General features: G+C 43.6%; 1 protein-coding gene across 1 annotated transcript in view; it reads left to right on the top strand.

Annotated features, from left to right (window-relative positions):
- The window catches only part of UBAC2 (UBA domain containing 2), a 188,546-nt gene that overhangs the window by 127,998 nt on the left and 40,803 nt on the right, over positions 1–19,745 (top strand). Inside the window, exon 7 of the mRNA XM_017861955.1 lies at positions 10,828–11,073. Within this exon, the coding sequence (XP_017717444.1) occupies positions 10,828–11,073 (246 nt within the window). The remainder of the gene's footprint in view (positions 1–10,827; positions 11,074–19,745) is intronic.

Here is a 19,745-nt window from a genome sequence, read left to right as displayed (position 1 = left end):
GACTACAGCCTCATGAGAGACCTTGAGCCATAACCACTCAGCTGAGTTACTCCCACATTCCTGCCCCCACAGAAACTGTATGGATAATAGATACTTATTGTTTTAAGCCACTGAGTCTTGGGTAATTTGTTGCTCAGTAATCAACAGCTAATACAACAATCTTAACAGTACTGAGTTCTCCAACTCATGAACGTGATAAGTCTCTACGTTTATTTAGCTCTTCTTTAATTCCCTTTTGCAGTTTTTAAATTTTCAATGTATAGGCCTTGCACATCTTTCATTAGATGTATTCCTAAGTAATTCTGGTATTTTGATGCTATTACAATTGGAATTGGTTTTATACATGTTTTCCCAGTTGTTTGTCACTAGCGTATAGAAATACAGTTGATTAGCCGGGCGCGGTGGCTCACGCCTGTAATCCCAGCACTTTGGGAGGCCGAGGCGGGCTGATCACAAGGTCCGGAGTTCGAGACCAGCCTGACCAACATGGTGAAACCTCATCTCTATTAAAAAATACAAAAATTAGCCAGGCTTGGTGGTGGGCACCTGTAATCCCAGCTATTCAGGAGGCTGAGGCAGGAGAATCCCTTGAACCTGGGAGGCCGAGGTTGCAGTGAGCTGAGATCATGCCACTGCACTCCAGCCTGGGCTACAGAGTGAGACTCTGTCTCTAAAAAAAAAAGAAAAGAAAAAAAAGAAATACGGTTGATTTCTGTATTTTGTTTTTGTGTCCTGCAACTTTTCTAAATGTGTTTATTAATTCTGGTAGCTTTTCTGTGGATTCCTTAGAGTTTTCAACATAGATGGTCTGTATCATCTGGAAATAAATATTGTGTGTTTATATGCTTTATTTCTTCTTTCCCAATTTGTGCCTTGTATTTTTCTTTATTATACTAGCTAAGACCTCTAATAGAATATTAAATAAAAGTGGTAAATGGATATCCTTGCTTCTTCCTGGTCTTAGATGGAAAACATTGAGTTTTTCACCATTGAGGCTGTATCTATAAATCCACAAATCTTTTAGATCTTCACATTCACTTTTAGTTTATTATTTTTCATCAAACGTAAGAAATGAGTTTCAACTGAAATAAGCCCATATTTTATTTTCATTTGTTGAATCCATTTAAGAAAGTACCTGTAGCTTTTAAAGGAGGATGGTCTCCATGTTAAAATAGATATTAGAAGGTGTTTGTTTACATATAAGCACCTGATTATGGTTTTCTCCATGTGCTAGAGACTCTAGTTGCCTCCCAGTGTATTTCTGAGCCAGCAGTGCCTCCAGCTGAGCTCACATATCTCAGTATCCTTTCCCTCTCAGTCTGACCACTGGATTAAGTCCTGGCATCCTGGCCATTGAAGTGTAAACACACATATTCGTGAGACTTCTGAGAAGGCTCCTTAAAGTAGCCTTTTGTCCTTTTTGTCCTTTCTTACTTTTTTCTTCTGACTGCTTTGACTGTAGTTAAGATGGTTGGAGCTTTTTAAATATGAAGGTAAAATAAACTTCTCTTGTATTTAAGCCACTGTTGTTTGAAGTTTTCTACTTAGCATAGTTGACCTAATCCTCCTGCTGCATGGTTTCCCAAAAGGAAAAGCCTAGAGCAGGTTTCTAAGACAGTATGTGAGGAATGAATGATCTGCGATTAGCCTAATTATTTCTGTCTCTATTCCAATTTGGTTTTCCAAGAATCAGAAGGATAGCCAGCATTTTAATTAGGTACCTCAAAATTTTTTAGTTTAATATTTCTGTTCCCTCATATGAGATAGAAAAACTATAGAAAATTCAATCTGAATCAATTTTTCACTTAAAGAATAACCAGTCCCAGAGTAAGTGCGAAAGGCATCTGGTTCTGTCTCTCATGAAAAGAATAATCTTTTCAAAACGTTTCACAAATGGCAGAAATAACTTTGGGCATCTCTAATTTGCATTCGCATTCTTGGGATAATAAATTAGGGAATGTAAAACCGAAGTTCCCTTATTCTTTCTCTAACATTTTCAGTGCAGAAGAAGGAATAGGAAAATGTAAGATGCATCAGGGCAGGGATTTTTCTGTTTTGCTCTCTACTATGTTTCAGTGTTTAGAACATAGGCTGGCACATATTAGCATTGAGTAAATATTTGTGGAATGAATAAATGAGGTCTCAGTGGGTCTGGTTACCACAGGCCTTGAGGGCACACTAAGTCTGTGTGCTGGGGCTCATTTGCAAGGGGACATTTATTCCTTTGGCTGCTCCTTGTCATGCAGAGGCAGTATCATGCCCCTGGGAAAGCAGCCCCCTAGGTTTGTCCTGTTGTCCCAGTAGATGGTCGGTTTCTTGAATGTGGGACTGGTGGTTGGCCCAGCTTGCCTTGTGGGTTTTTGTTCAGCCACAGTTGGCCAAAGAAAGCAGTCGACACCTGTGTGTCATTACAAAGTCATGGTTTCTAACCTTTGCCTGTTGTGGTTTCAGGCTAGTACTAAACAGGACCAGAGGACAGTTGAAGTTTACTGTCTATAATCAAGAGTGTTTTGCATGTTTTCTACCCAGCAAATTAAATTATTTGCCTGATGAGCATTATTTCATGATTCCCTTCCTAAAAGGGCTAAGCATCTAGAAAATCTGAAGAACCGTGTAATCGATGTCCATGTTTATTAGTGGACTAAGAGAAAAGCTTTTCCTCTTGCCTTACATTCTCAGACTTACAGGGTCCCAGCTTCCGCTGTTGGCCTATAGGGGGCTGCTCCCTGTAACGCGGAGCCAGCCTGGGTCTTTGGCCTAGACTCTCAGCTGGATGTGGGCCAGGGGTTCTCTGGTTGCGTGACCATGTGTCCCCTTTCCTAGACAGGGTTCCTACTTCCTGTTGCCCAAGTGCTCAAACTCCAGCTCGAGCTTGTCTTCCCAGGCATATGCTCTTTGTTCCTTTTTGCTTTATCTGGTCGTCCTGCACTGACCCCTTGCCTGCCAGAGACTGCACCACTGCTGCCTTCTTTTTCAGTGGCCCCTCTGTTTGCTCTTTGGCTTCCCCAGCTCTGAGGGCCTGCAAGACCTCCTTGGTAGAGCTCCCCCAGCCCCTTGACACACAAATCCAAGTATATGGTCTTTTTCTAAAGCCTGCTTTTCACAGGGTCTATGGATTTCAACAAAACTCTCTCATTCAGAAGACCCAATGTAAAAAGGTTTATGAGATAATGAAAATTAGGTCAGCCATGGTGGCTCACACCTGTAACCCCAGCACTTTGGGAAGCCGAGATGGGAGGATCACTTGAAGCCAGGAGTTTGAGACCAGCCTGAGCAACATGGCGAAACCCCATCTCTAGGGAAAAAAAAAAGAGAGAGAGAGATAATAAAATTAAAATTAAAATAATGTGTAAATTTAAGGTAGTATTATAATAACTGATGCTCTCTCAAAGCTTTTGGCAGTAATTAAGTGAAATCTAATGTAATTATTTTTGTCCCATATTTCCATAGAATAGGGTTTTAAGCACTTTATATTTTACTCCTTTGTGAAAATCTCAAACATTGTGCAGTAGCACTTTATTTGACAACTTGAGGTCATGCTCGTGTGCCAGTGGCATGGACAAGTGAACTCTTTATCTTTTATCATATGGGAAAGTATAAACTTGGAACCAAAAAGAGTGCATAACTTTCCAATTTCCTTTAAAAGGATCTAAGATAATGTATTTATTTTTGTGGAGCATTTGTTAATTCACCATTCACCCCGGAAATACTTAGAGTACCATGTGCCAGACACTCTTCTAAGTGCAGAGGCCAAGTAGTGATCAAAAGCAACCCAAATCCTCCCCATTCGGAGTTTACATTTAGATAGATAGGATAGAAATGTAAGCAGATGAACACAAAAGCCCTACTTCCCTGCCGGAATTTGCAGTCTTATTTTTGTTTATTACTGGGGGGAGGATCCATATTCTTCACAGAAGGGTCCTGCTGAAATGGAATACATAGTTTTGTGAGTGTATACTCATGTCTCATTGTCATTGTGGGGACAGGGAAGGCATGGACAGGAGTGTGAAGATCTTTAACCTTCCTCAGTTTCTTAAGGTTGTCTGTGGCCTCACCCCATAAATTAAGAGCTTCTACCAAATTGTGAGCTCCTTAAATACTGACGAAAACTGCATTTTCGTTATATTTTTCTTAATTTATTTAAAAATATGATTTAAAAAAAATTAGCAACAGGGTCTTGCTCTGCCACCCAGGCTGGATGCAGTGGTGCAATCACAGCTAACTGCAGCCTCGAATTCTTGGGCTCAAGGGATCCTCCTATGTCAGCCTTCCAAGTATCTAGGACTACAGGCATGCACCACCATGCCCAGCTGATTCTTTTTATTTATCCTTATTTTTTTGTAGAGATGGGGTCTTGCTCTGTTGCCAAGGCTGGTCTTGAACTCCTGGCCTCTAGTGATCCTCCTCCTTCAGCCTCCTAACGTTTTGGGATTACAAGCGTGAGCACAGAAGAAACAACATTGTATTGTTGAGCTTTTAAGATATATAGGTGTAACATATGACAGAAGTAGCGCAGTGGATGGGAAGACATTACATGGAACTACAGTAAGTCTTAACCTTGTCAGTAGGTTCTTGGAAATTCTGACTTTAAGCAAAACATAATTCAAATAATGTCATTTCATTCAGCATCTTTTCATTATAGCATTGAGGAGACAAAATTATACTTTGTTTCAGTTAAATTTGGAGTTTCCAAGAACCTATCAGTGAGTTAAGGTGAGGACTTACTGTAGGGTCTTGCAAGCTTCTCCTGTTTTACATGAAGTAATTCAGTATTAACTCTAAATACATTATGCTCAATTTTGAATGCATATTATAATTTCTAGGGCAAATATGTGGGGAAAAATACAGTGATATATAGCTGAAAAAGACCAAAATACTAAATAATATTTCATAGTACAAAAGAACGTAGGAAAGGGGGAGTAAAGAGTAAAAAACAGATGAGACAGACAGAAACCAAATAGCAAAATCCAGCTATTCAATCAAATATATTAAGTATGAATAATAGCTAAACACTCCAATCAAGAGGTAGAGATTGTCAGACTAATTTAAAAGAAAAAAATTGCCATATGCTATCTACAAGACACACTTTAAATACAAAGTCACGAAAAAAGCCTGAAATTAAAAGGATGAAGATATATTATGGAAACAGCATAAAAAAAGCTGAAATGGCTGTATTAAGATCAGACAAAGTAGACTTCTCTATGAGTATTACTAAACACGCAGCAGAATACTTTGTTGTGACGAGAGGGTAGGTTGTGTTTGTGTGCCTAATAACAGCATCCACAAACAGGAACAGCTTCCAGATACATGAAGTTAAAATAGCTAATGGGAGCAATGAACAAATCAATAAAGTTGGATGCTTTGAGACCGAAAAATAAAAATGTTTAATTTTATACTTAATTCAAATCTCACAGCTCTAATTTGTCTTATGTTTTTAATATTTTGTTATGTTTATAACATTTTGCTATTTTCTGCTGAAATCAGTGTAATGCTGATATATACCCCATTTTCTGTTTTATACCAGATCTTCAGAAAAGGGATTTCTACTTCCTTACCTCCAATTCATTACTGTTTTTTTTTCCATATTGATTCATATATCTCTCTTCATTAAAAATATGTATTTGTTACAAAGAATGCCACTCCCTACCCCCTACCGTGTCCCCCATCACCCCTCTACAGCAAAGGCTACTTTCTGTGATTCTGTAGTTACTGCAGACAGATGCGTGCACAAACAGCATAGACTATTATTTTGTTTGTTGAAATTTTGCAAGAAGATAAGCGCAACATGTGATACCTTTTATGTGTATTTTTCATTCCACTTTAAACACGTCAGTACACACACATGGAGTTCATCTGGATGGCTGTATAGTACTGTGTTGTATGAATAACCCACTCTTCAGCTGTTCCCCTCCTGGGGATGATTTGTTTCTGCTTCCTGTCTCTCTCATGCAGGGCTGCAGTGGAATGTGCCTCAAAGCACATGGCAGCTCTACTTGGTGTTGCCACATTGCTCCCCAGGGGCACCATAGCTTCACCTTCCCTTGGGACTGTGTAAGAGTTCTCAGTTCCCTCCATCCTTACCAAAACTCACACCTGGAATCCCAGCACTTAGGGAGGCAGAGGCAGGAGGATGCTTGAGCCCAGGAGTTCAAGACCTGCCTGGGACCGGGCTCGGTGGCTCAAGCCTGTAATCCCAGCACTTTGGGAGGCTGAGATGGGCGGATCACAAGGTCAGGAGATCGAGACCATCCTGGCTAACCCAGTGAAACCCCGTCTCTACTAAAAAAAAAAAAAAAATACAAAAAACTAGCCGGCGAACGTGGCGGGCCGCCTGTAGTCCCAGCTACTCGGAGGCTGAAGGCAGGAGAAGGCGTTAAACCCGGGAGGCGGAGCTTGCAGTGAGCTGAGATCTGGCCACTGCACTCCAGCCCCGGGCGCCAGAGCAAGACTCCGTCTCAAAAAAAAAAAAAAAAAAAAAAAAAAACTGCCCCTGGGCAACATGGAAGACCCCATTTGCCACTAAAAATGGAAAAAAAAAAAAAGAGATAAAACTGGATGATAGAGGACCTTTACGTTTTTACCAGTTGTTGCTGTATTTAAGATTGCTCATTTTAGGTTTCAGTCCCCTAAAAACAAGTGAGGATAAACGTCTTTTCATGAGTTTGTTAGCCATTTGAGTTTTCTCTTCCGAAATTACCTATTCATATGCTTTTAAAACTGGGCTTTTTCTTACACATTTTTAGGGTTTCTTGATACGTTCTGAATGCTGACTTGGTTAGCTCTATGAATTCTGAGTACCTTCTTCAGGCCTCTTACTTGTGTTTTCACTTCATTTATGGTAGCTTTTGGCATACTACAGCTTTTAAATGGTAAAGTAGACCAACTTGTGTTTTCTTTTCTAGTTTGTACCTTATGTTTCTTATTTTAAAATATTTTGCCACCCCAATGCCAAAAAGGTATTCCTTCTGTATTTTGTGCAGAAAGATTTACAATTTTATGAACTCTATTTGAGTCCTTATTCCATTGCAAGTTTATGTTTGGTGTCAGGAAGGGGCCCTGTTCTGTCTCTTCCTCGTGTATAGCCCATGTGCCCCTTCCCTCCCAATCTACCCATGTCTGCTGAATACCAGGTGCCCTTATGCTGAGGATCCTATTTCTAAGCTCTTGTTCTCTTGGTCTATTTAAGTAACCCTAGATAAAGACCACACTGTTTTAGGTAGCCCAACTTTATAGTATGTCTTGGAATCTGAAAGGACTTATGCTTCTTTAAAATTGCCTTGCCTTTTCTGGATTTTTTATTTCTTTTGTCTTTTAACTCTTAATTGTGATGTATAACACAAACTGTAACTGTCACGAAGCTGTGTAAATCACTATAAAGCAAATATATCCATAATCCACTATGCAGGTAGAGACCATGCCTGGCCAGCCCCGCAGCCCATGGTGCCCCCCTTCCTTCCCACCTCTCTCCTGTGACCCCTTTCCCCTTTTTTCTCCCTCCCTTCTGTGACTCCTCCTAGCACACACCATCATCATCTTTGCGCTTTGCTGTCTCGTTTTGCTGCTTAGTGTGTGGTTTAGGTTAATTCACTCACAGAAGTGGAATCATGTTTTCAGGCTTTGGGTCTGGCTTCTTTCTCCCAACATGGTGTTTTTAAAAAGCAAACCTTAAATATTCGGCATGAATTTGAGGACTGGCATTTACATTCCAACAAAACACCCTGTTAAGATTTTATTTTGAATGATATTTAATTTACATATTAATTTGATGAAAGTTGGTATCTTAACAGTTTTGCATCTTCCTATTCATGGAACTGGTATCTTTATTATCACTAGGGTTGGTTTTGAAAAAATATCCCTTACTATCTTTTTCATTTTTTCTGTGTATATATACACACAGACACACACACACACACACACACACACACACACACACACACATATAAAATTCCCAAGTATCTTATCGTTTTTGTTGCTGTTATTTGCTAACAGTTTATTTTTTCTTTCCAAACAGTCTGTATTTTATCCCTGGTTGCTTTTCTTTTAAGGATTTCTTTCTTTTGTTTCACCACAGTGAATCTAGATGTAAATTTCATTTTAACATTATTTTAGGGACTCTTGCACTTTCATCCTGAGGATTTATATTCTTTCTTTATTCCAGAAAACTCTCAGCTGTTTATCTCTTTAAATATAATATCTGTATTCCCTCTGTTGGCTTCTTCTGGAACCCCTATGCTGACAGCCCCATGAGATGCACATAGTCTGTCTGTACAGAGGCCTTGGCCTTCCCTACCCACATGGACCCTCCTTGGTTCATGGCCTGTAGAGCTTTCCCTTCTCTCTGTGGAGGAGAGAAAGGGTACATGGAGCATGAGGAGGAACTGGGGTGCCTCTTACCCAGACTTAAGTAACCCTCCTTCCACAGGGCCTAGACCCTCTAGTCTAGGGGTATCTAGTCTTTTGACTCCTCTGTGACACATTGGAAGAAGAATTGTCTTGGGCCACACATAATATACACTAACACTGACGATAGCTGATGAGCTTTAAAAAAAAATTGCAAGAAAATCTCATAACTCTTTTTGGTTTTTTTTTTGTTTGTTTTTGTTTTTTGAGACAGAGTCTCGCTGTATCGCCCAGGCTGGAGTGTAGTGGCACAATCTCGACTCACTGTAACCTCCACCACCCTTCAAGCGATTCTTGTGCTTCAACCTCCTGAGTAGCTGGGACCGCAGGTGTGCACCACCACGCCCGGCTAATTTTTGTATTTTTAGTAGAGATGGGGTTTCACCGTGTTGGCCAGACTGGTCTCAAACTCCTGACCTCTTATGATCCACCCACCTTGGCCTCCCAAAGTGCAGGGATGACAGGTGTGAGCCACTGCTCCTGACCTTGTAATGTTTTAAGAAAGTTTACAAATTTGTGTTGGACCACATTGAAAGCTGTCCTAGGCCACATGTGGCCCATGGGCCTCAGGTTGAACAACCTTGCTCCAGTCCCTGTGCTTGTCTGAGTCCCACAGGACTCTCTGCAGGCATTTGGACTTAGCTGCTTATATGCAGAGTGGTTTATAATCACTTGATAAGCTTTCTATTTTGTTACCATGGTTCAGGATTACAGTTTCTAGTTTCACGGACCTTGGAGTTTGTTTCTGTCTTCATTTTCTTTGTTGTCTTGTACTATTTTTGAGAGAAGGGGCACAGGAATTATTTGAAACCAGAAGTTGTCCACCATTTACTCTTCAGCCCTCTACAGTTTGTCTTTGGTACCAAAACTGTTCTTGTAAACACCTTGTTTATCAAACACCTCCATTTGCGACATCCATCGGCTAGTTCTGTCTTACTTAGCAGCTGCATTCGATGTAGCTGACCATCCCTATCTTAAAACACTTCTTAGCTTGAACTCCTCTATTTCCTTTCTCTTCACTGGCAGCCCTGTCTCAGATTTCCTTACTGGCGTTTCCTACTCTGTCCGTCCATAGAATATTAGTGCACTACTGGGTTCAGTCCTTAGTCCTATTCTCTCTTCTACTGTATCTCCCCCACCCCCATTTTATCTCTTCTAGTCCCATTACCCTAAATGTCATATCATATCCAGTGACTCCGAAATCCCTATCTCCACCTTTTCCTTTAGTTCTAGAATTACATCGCCACCTGCCCACTCAGTGGCCCCCCAAGATATCTAATAGACATTCCCAAGCTCGGGCTGCCTGAAATGTTCTTTCCCCAGTTTGTCAAGTCATGGGCACCCCATCATCCTTAAGATCTTCACTCAAGTATCACTTTCTCCGAGGGCACCCCTGATTTCCCCTGCCGCCCCCAGAGTAGGTTCATGCCCCAAGTCACTTTATTTCCTTCCCAGTACTTGCCGGAAATAGTTTCACGTGTTGACTTGATTACTGCCTGTTCTCTACATTGACTGCTATAAGCCCTGTGAGAGTGGGGCCTTGCTTATCTTGTTCTCTGCTGTATTCTAAGTTCCCAGAACAGTGCCTGGTGTATAACACAGTCTCAAAGAATTCTTGCCAATTCATCAATTTAAATTTTATTATTAAAACATTGAAGTATACTTATATTAGAAAGTTGTCAAATATGTTCTAATTTGATCTTCTAATCCTAAGAATCAAATTCACATCAAGATTTTTTTTTGTTGTTAAACAAGGGAATAGCCATAGTCATTTTTAGCTAGAAAATCATAGGAAGCCTTGAGACTTCTGTAACCTTACATTATAAATGACCTTCAAGATGAAGACAGGGTTGGTTTATAAATGGAATTGTTCATTGCTAACTAATGTTGGTGAGGATTTTAAATATCTAGAAAATCAGTACTTGAAAAACTGATTAAAACACTATGTGAATAAAAACCAAGATTTTAGATTGTGTTTATTCTCTGATAAATTGATCGTGTGACTGGGTCAGCTGAGACATGGCAGTTGTTTTCTGCTGGTGTCTCTGCGATGGCCATCTGCCAACAAAGGTAACCGCAGAGTCAGTACAGTGTGAAAGTGTTTCAATAATCAGATCTCTTACAGCTTTTTAAAAAATGAAGACAGTGTCTTGACAATCTTTTACCTGAACTTTGTATACTAAATAATTAGAATTTTGCTAGCTCTTCTAATTCAATAAAAAACAATTTTGTTTTACTGAGTAAATTCAATTTTGTGTTGATTTGAACTGCTTAGTGTTCTGTGGTAGAGGAATTTGCTTATTGCTTAACACTGCTATGACTAAGAAGAACACTATGTGCAGTGTTTGGAGGCTGCTGATTTTTGTGTCATGTACATTTTAAAATGATACTACATTTAATCAATCACATTGGACATTTTTCTTTTAGATGTCCGGTCTGTGCTACAACAGCAAAATGTTCCAGGTGCATCAGGTGCTCTGCATCCCCAGCTGGATGGCAAAATTCTTTTCTTGGACACTTGAACCCATCTTCTCTTCTTCAGAACCCACCAGCGAAGCCAGAATTGGGATGGGAGCCACGCTAGACATCCAGAGACAGCAGAGAATGGAGCTGCTGGACCGGCAGCTGATGTTCTCTCAGTTTGCACAAGGGAGGCGACAGAGACAGCAGCAGGTAAAAGTGATAATAATCACTAAAAATTTAGAAAATCTCAGTGGCCTCAGCAAATCTTTCCTCTGTGATTGCATGTGAGATAGAGACTACATTTTATTCCAGTGCCTTGCAAGCAGATTTTGACATTTCCAAAGAGAATGTAGGTCTCTGTTAGTGGCGATTCTTAGTTTTTTAAGAAGGTAAAAAATAAATTGTAGCTGAAAGATTGGTCAAACTGGACATTGTTTTTCCACCTATATTAGATAAGCATGACTTCTTAGAGAAACACCAACCTAGTTAACAAGATGTGCTATTTATCTGTTTTTATAATCTTGTAAAAGCCACAGTGTCTTCCTGTTAAAATGCTAATCATATGCCATGGAGTGAAGAACAAATGTAAAACTTCTTGATTTTCCTTAATTGAAATGAAGAGAATATGAAGGTAAGAAGATTTTCAATGGAACAACCAAGGAGTAGATTAAAAAAATGCTGTGTTTTCTCAACCTTGCTATCAATAATCAGAAACTATTGCACATTTGTCTACAAATACTGCATCCAAACAATCTGATACCACACTTGTCTTCCATGGGCAGCGAGGGAAGGAGGGTTAGTGCACATCAGGCTAAAACCTCAGGCCTGATCTTTCTAGGACACCTCTGTGAGCCAGCCTACAGGGCTCCCCATTTTTAGCCTCTACCTTCTTTACCCCTGGGGTAGTTGTAAACCATACAATTACCTCTGCCATCTCTCTGTCTCCCACTAGCATTGGATGCAAGAAGTAGGTCTGCAGATCTCACGATGGTTTGGAAAAGTGAAATCAGTTTTGAGGTCCTTAGAGTCTCTTTGGAGATGCAGGTCCCAGAGTTTATATCGGGATGGGAGGAAGGGGACACCTTATCAGGTGCAGAGTCTACAAGAGAAAGAGAGAAGCAGAAGTTGTTTCTTAAAGATGTGCTTGAATTTGAGTGACTCTGGAACATGCCATAAAGATGCTCATGATGTATTTAAAGCTGGAGGATGGACATCTCTGTCTTGGAGATGTGGAAGCTATATATATATGTAGGTGATGGAGTCACCTCTGTAGGGATGAGAGCTGAGAGCCGAAAGCAAAGAACTAATAAGTTCTGTAAGAGAAGAACTACATCCAAGGTGAACACAGGCTACAGATGAAGCCTTGTATTTAGCAGGAGGTAAATCCTGCAAGGAAACAGAGAAGAGCGAAAGGTATGAGAACTCAGAATGATCAAGGTCAGAAAAATTGAGCAGTGATTGAGTATAAAGGTAGAGGCACAGCTTATGAGGGGATGTTCTGATGTTTCTGGCCTAGATAATCTTGAAGATAGACGACTGATAGTTCCATTTCACCAATATCAAAAGAGCAGATTTGGGGGAAATATGTTGTCTGAAATACCTTGGGAATTCTGGGAGGAGATTCTCCATTGGAGAGCTTTGAATTCGTACTCATAAGCAAACCAGAGAAGCTGCATTTCTCAGATTGGCCTCCCCAGGAAGATTTTTATACAAGGAGTTTAAGAGAGAACACTGTCAGCATACAGTCACATCGTAGGATTAAGGCTTCAGTGTGTGAATTTGGGGCAGGGGTAAGGGGTGGGGGACAGTGTGTTCCATAACACTGCAGAGTGGAAAGGGCCCAGCATAGTCTCGGCGCTGCGTGACTGTTCTCCTTGTGGACGGTAGTTATCAGATGCATGCAGTCTCTGTAGATGCCACGTTGGATGCTGCGTAGTGGCAGGAGATAGGTCTGTCTGGGTGAGGGGACCGCACATTCCTCTGTGCCGCCACCGTGGCCGTCCATTCGTGTGCCAGCACTGGGTTATCTGGTGATGGAGCCACGGCCATTCTGCCCACCTTCCATTTGGTGCCTTTTCTGTGGTGGATGCCCGTGGTGGGCACTATCTGCAAAACACTTGATGCTGCTTTTCCTCTAGCTGGGTCCTCCTTGTGCCCTTCCTTCCAGTCCCCTGACCAACCAACCAGGTGATCTGCCATGCCCAGCAGATCTGCACGTGTGATTGCCTCAGGCCACTTCTCTTTCCACCCAGAGTTGATGACCAAATGTGCTGCCCGGGTTCTGCCTATAGGGGTTCCCCTGATGGTTGTCTTTCAAGATCAAGCCATCATGTAGCCATTTCTTTCAGCTGCCACTCATGTCCTGAGCCAGCCTATCCATTGGCTGTTTTCCCCTCTGTCACTTGGTCATGAGGGGCCCAACCGCTGTGGCAGTCGGTGTTAGCTGGGAAGAGGCTGTGGTGCAGCAGAGGTGGCTGCCAGGGTGGTCTGGCATGCCTGCTTCTGCAGCTCACCCATGCTCTGCAGCCCCACTCATGCTGAGCCCAGATGCCCATGTCCATCTGGTGATGGGTTTCTGTCGGCCCACCTGGCTTGGTAACGTGGTGGTCTCCACTGCTGACCACATGCTCACTTTACGGCCTACGGACAGGCACTTCGTGGTGCAGCAGTAGTTTATACAAGTGGGATTCTTGGCTGCGTGCGCACGCCCTCGCTCCAGGACCCTATGGACCCACATCGTGGTTCTCCTTTCCTGCCTTGCCGTAAACTCCGCATGGTGTCTTTCCCCACCCCAGGTACTTGGAACATCATAGGATCTGCCAGCTTGCACCCAGGCCTCAGGGAATGAGACGGACCCAAATCCCTGCCCTGCTGGAGCGTGCATTCCCACCAGGCGCCTGTGAAGTGGCACAGGCCTTTATGGCTGTCCGTACTGCTGTCAGATTCTTCCACTTTTATAGGATGGTCTCACCAACAGGTCTGAAGTCCAGAGCAGGACACCAGCCCCTGGGCCTTTACCGGGCTTTTACGTTGAGTGGTCTGCTGGGCAGCACAGACCAGACTTGATTTTTTACTAAGCTTACTTCTAGGGTCCACACATGGGTACACCCAAAACTCAGCGCTTAGCCTCCTGCTGAACTTCTTCACTCAGCTGTGTCTCAGTTTTATTCACATAAGTATGATAAATCACCACGTAGAGAACTCTTGTTAAACCACCACTGGAAATTGTCTGTCATGTTTGTGTGCATGCACGAGTACTGTACAGGGTGCAGTTGTATCAGAATGTAATACCAGGGGAAAAGTTTATTTTGATTTTCAGTTACTTTTCAACAAATAAGTACTTAGTGCTTATTATATGCTAGGCCTAGGGCTGGACATTGAGGACACAGGTATAAGAAAGATAGCCCCCAGTCCTTTTTCTTATGGAGCTTAGGTCCTGTCTCTCTTGCAGAATTAGCATGTTTCACTCTTTATCAGTAAAAAGACCACCACCATTTATTGTGCCAGTCCTATAGTAAGTACTCAGTATATGTTATCTCATTTATGCCCAGTGTGTGCCTAGAGAGATGCAGGTGTTCCCTCATGGCCCCGGAGGTTCAGGGGAGTGCTTGCTTGTCCAGGGGCAGCTGCTGATGGGGATCTGGGAGTGAGATCCAGCTGTGTCTGACTCTGAGATCTGTGTTTCTGATCCCTAACTCATATACCTCCCAATGTGAGAGCTCCTTGGTGATTTTTTTTTCCCCTTTTCACTTTGGCTGGCAGGAAACTCAGTGCCAGGCTTCAGGTTTAATTAGGGTTAAGTAAGAACTTTTGCTTCCATCTTCTTCTTTATGTTTCAAATATATGTTTTTGTTGTTTGCTCCTGTATCTGTTTTTGTAGGCAATCTCATACTGTGTATTTCATTTAAAATGCAGTTGTTATTTATTTAAAAACTGTTGATTTTTAGATGCTTTTCATAGAATCTGAGTTTATTTAGTCAGAATGTCATTTTTTTCAGTTACTAACTACCGTATGTTACACATGATCTGTCTGCAGTTTTTCATTTCAGGTATTCCAAAATAACACTCAAGTCTTGATTCAGTGTTGTATTTCTTTAGATTTCTCTTGCCTGCTTATGCCAGAGTTCATCCTGCCATCTGGCAGGTGCTTGCTGCCACCCCCTGCCACGTGCTCCTCATGTGACTCTGGGGGCCACAGACTGCTTGGGAAGCTCTCTGACCAATACTGGTGGCTTCTCTGTGGGCACAAAAGAAATGAAGAACATGTCCTTTCCCTCCGTGAGTTTGTGGCCAGCTTCAGGGAGCTCAGGCAGTTGTACTTGAAATAGATGAACATCCAAGAACAAGGAAATATTTACTGAAGCATCCATGCAGTGAAAAGCTGAGGAGAGAGCCACTGATGTGGACTGATGCTGCCAAAAAAGATTTCAGGAAGTAGAAGGACGGGTGGAATTTGGATGGGTGGAGAGGGTAAGGCACATCATTCCAGAGGAGAGGACCAGCAAGAGTGAGGCATGGAGGTGCTAATGAGACCCTAAAAAGGAGAGGCCTCCAGGAGCCCTGTGACTGACATGTGGGCAGATATGTAGTGAGAAATGGGGAATGAGCTAGTAACTCATAATGGAGGGAGGTAGTTTAAACCTGACGGTAGATTTCGGCTTGGACATTGGTTGTGAAAAATGGTTTATTCAGTAACAAAGATAGGACAGTTATCTCAGACAAATGTCATTTTATTGCAGTGTGTAAGATGGACGGGGGAGAGGGGAAACTCCAGAGGAGGAGACAAATAGAAGGAGGTTTCTAAAGCCCAGCTCTCAGAGGAGTGCCTTGGCGGGGCTGATGCTGAACTTTGGATTGAGCTCTTCTTCCTCTGTTCACTCCCTAAATAGGTTGTTTCCCAAGACTCAGTTCTCTGCCTACTGAGCTTTTCACGCTAGACACCTAAGGGGACCCACTCAGCCTCTGTCCTCACCACTTTGTTGAGCTCATGGCTCCTGTGAGTCCTTCAGGATCCAGAGAATGGACCTCCCTCTCTCCTGGGGCCCCAGACCAAAATATCCTACTGCCTATAAGACTTCTCCACTTCAGTGTCCCATCGGCTCTTGACAGGTACTGTTTCTTTTTTTTTTTTTTTTTTTTTTGAGACAGAGTCTCGCTCTGTTGCCCAGGCCGGAGTGCAGTGGCACAATCTTGACTCACTGCAACCTCTGTCTCCTGGCTTCAAGCAATTCTCCTGCTTCAGCCTCCTGAGTAGCTGGGATTACAGGCGCTCGCCACCACGTCCGGCTAATTTTTGTATTTTTAGTAAAGATGGGGTTCACCATGTTGGCTAGGCTGGTCTTGAACTCCTGACCTCATGATCCACACACCTTGGCCTCCCAAAGTGCTGGGATTACAGGCGTGAGCCACCGTGCACAGCCGATGTACTATTTCTTTGCTAAATTCGTTTCCCTTTCTCACTCCCTACCTGAGGAACCATCATTTACCCGAAAGTCCAAACCTAGGGTTTCACCCCAGGCGTTTCCGTCTTATGCATCCATGTCCTTCCTGCCCTCCCCACCAGTTCAGCCCCAAAGAGTCTCCCTCCTTGATGTAAGTCTGTCATTCATCTCCAGTGCTGTAGTTGAGGCCACTGGCGCCATTTGCCTGGATTTCTTCCCTTCCATCTCTGTCACCGACTGCCTCCCTCCTGAGCCTGCCCCACAGCCTCCACCAGTGATCTCTGTGAAAACACAAATCTAATTGTTTCACTCCAGCTATCATCCTTCAGGGCCTCTCCATAGCTTTCAGGGTGGTTCCAACACAAGGCTCCTGCCTGCTCTGTGGCCGCATCTCCTTTCTGCTGACACGTGGAAGCCCTTAGGCCAGCCATGCCGCTCTGGGTTACTCGCAGTTCACCGCTGCTTGTGTTGTTTCACGCAGTCTCACCTTTTCATATTCCCTTTTCTCTGCCCAGAATGAACTTCCCCCCACCCCTCCCACGTACACATCTTTTTCCCTTGCCTAGCTCCTATTTCCTTGGCTTTCCTGACAAATATCGCCTCCTTGGGGAAGCCTTCCCCAGCTTCCTAGGGGGCTTCCAGGGCTCTCTCTACCCCTGTAGCCACTGTGTGTCTCTCGTGGCACCGCTAACCTGATGCTCACTGCTGATTTACTGCCCTGTCTCCCCCAGTGTGTCTCAGGAAGGAGCAGACTTGTTTTCTCCATATCTCCAGTATATGAATAATGCCTGGCAGTTGTTAGAAACTGTGGGAATTAATGAGCAAATATGAGCGTAATAAATAGATACAGAAAGACTTCAAGCAAACTGCATACAGATGAATAATCAGGGCTGGAAACATCTACAGAGGCCAGGCGCAGTGGTTCACACCTGTAATCTCAGCACTTTGGGAAGACAAGGTGGGCAGATTGCTTGAGCCCAGGGGTTTGAGACCAGCTTGGGCCACACAGTGAGACCCCATCTCTATTTTAAAAAAAAAAGAACTACAGATATTCTGAGAGAACAGTAGAAAGTAAGACCCATGTTTAGAGAGTGCAAAGAGGGGGGAAAAAAAAAGAACACCCAGGGTCCAAGGAGAAAACCAGTTCAGTGGCCAGGGAGCCTGTTTCAGGAAAGTAGGTGTTTCAGGAACGGATTCAGATGTTACTACCCCCACCCCCTGAAAAAAAAAAAGCCAGGTGGAGATGATGACTGGAAGAAGACCACTGGATTCAGCAGAATGAGTTCACTTTTGAAAAGGGTTTCGGTGGAGACATGGGGATGAGAAGCGCTGCATGAGCTGGAAGTGGGGGAGGGTCAGTATCACTCTGTTCTGACCGGCTGGCCTCGTTCTGGGACGTCACTGTGGTCACGCTGGTACCAGTTGAAGTTACTTTCACTCTGGGAAAGTCAATATGATCTTATGCTCCTGAAGCATTTTTAGTCCATTGTGTGGCATATTCCCATTCCACAGCTCTGACGAACAGTAACCAGGGAGATGGCTCTGTACATCTCACTTCAACTGGGACATGAGACCTAGGTGCTGACGGGTGCAGGGTACAGTGGTCCCACACTCATCATTAAGCACAGGCATGTGATAACGTCATCAAGTGTGCTTTGACCTCTTACAGATCTTTCTGGACGTTTTCCGCCAGCACTGACTATCCAAAGGCCTTTGGAGGCTTGTCTCATGGGCCTGTGGCAGTGAAGATGGAGTGGGCTGCAGAGCGTTGGCTGAAGCCTGTGACGCCCACTTCTCATCTCCCTCCGCATCCACTGCTGTCCCGTTCTTTTGTAAACTCATGTTGGGACACTGTGCTGGACACACATAAGCTGCTCTCAGTAGTTCCTTGCCTGCTGACTCACTCCTCTCTCCCCGCATAACTGCCTTCTCCAAAGCAGGTGGCATCTCAGAGTCATTTTGCTACTTGCAGCTGCGATCGTCTTTCCACTGCCAGGGCCATTACATAACTTGTCATGGGTTTGTGTTTTATTCATCCCCAGTAGAACATGAGCTCTCGGAGGACAGGAGCTGTTGTACTTCTTTGTCTTTTGGCTCTAATGCAGTGTACTGCCCTGAGGGATTGAATAAGACACCGCCTGTACCTTCAAGAAGTTTGCAGCCAGCAAGGGGAAGACATGAGGCTGCACTAGGCACTAGGTTTCTATGGGAGTCTGTGCAGAGAGGAGAAAAAAGAACCCTGAGGCCTAAATGGTGGCCGTGGCCAGTTCTCCCTAAGGGACACAGTGGGGGTAATCTTGAGGCCAGCACTGGGGCAGGTGTTTCAGTCACAGGGGACCTTATGAAAAAAACACATAGAGGCTCATAACAGCTGTGGGGACAGCAAGGAATTGCACTCGCCTGAGACTGAGGTTCCCATAAGAAAGAGGCGATGAAAGACATGGCTCAGAAGAGAGCAGAGGCCAGGACAGGGGTCTTCTACCAAACTAAGAATTGCTGTTGTGTTCATCCTGCCAGAAGTGGTGGGGTCAGTGAGGCCTTTCAAACAGGAGAGTAAGTTAGATTTGTTTTTAAGAAAGCTCACTTTATTCATAATATGAACATTGTTTGAAGGGATGATGCTAGGCTGGGCACAGTGACTCATGCCTGTAATCCCAGCACTTCGGGAGGCCAAGGCAGGAGGATAGCATGAGCTAGGAGTTTGAGACCAGCCTAGGCAACATAGTGAGACCTCTTCTCTACAAAAAAAATTTTTTAAATCAGCTGGGTGTGGTGGCATGTGCCTATAGTCCCAGCCACTCAGGAGGCTGAGATGGAATGATCACTTGATCCCTGAAGGTCAAGGTGCAGTGACGACTCAAAAAAAGAAAAGGTGACAGTAGAGGAAGAAGACCAGGTGGGAGACGATGGAAGTTCTGTGTGCTCATGATATTGGTGGTGATGAGCTAGAGCGTGCTTAGCTCATCACAGTGAAGGACCAGGGCAGGCTTTGCAGAGCCTCCTTGTCTTCAGACCTCCAGATCAATCACTGGAGTCTCCTATAGTAATGATCATCTGAGTGATGCCTGTGCGACCTGAGTCTCCACAGCTTCATGGTGCATGTCTCCCTCCCTTTGCTCACTGTAGCAAAGAAGCTCTGTGTGCTGGGATAAGAAAGATGTATCTGTTCTCTACCACTGGCCCCTGACACACAGCACCTAAAGCCGTTGGAATCTCCACAGTGAGTATAGGGTCCAGCCCTATGGGGCTTAGCGGGTATTCTCCCCGTGTGCAGAGACGAGAGATTGTAATAAATAAAGACACAAGACAGAGATAAAGAGAAAACAGCTGGGCCCCGGGGGACCACTACCATCAAGATGTGGAGACTGGTAGTGGCCGCGAACGGCTGGGCGCGCTGATATTTATTGCATATAAGACAAGGGGCGCAGGGTAAGGAGGGTG

The sequence above is a fragment of the Rhinopithecus bieti genome, unplaced genomic scaffold, assembly GCF_001698545.2.
Source record: "Rhinopithecus bieti isolate Rb0 unplaced genomic scaffold, ASM169854v2 scaffold_2254, whole genome shotgun sequence".
Taxonomy (NCBI): domain Eukaryota; kingdom Metazoa; phylum Chordata; class Mammalia; order Primates; family Cercopithecidae; genus Rhinopithecus; species Rhinopithecus bieti.
This window is presented reverse-complemented; position numbering and strand designations above follow the sequence as displayed.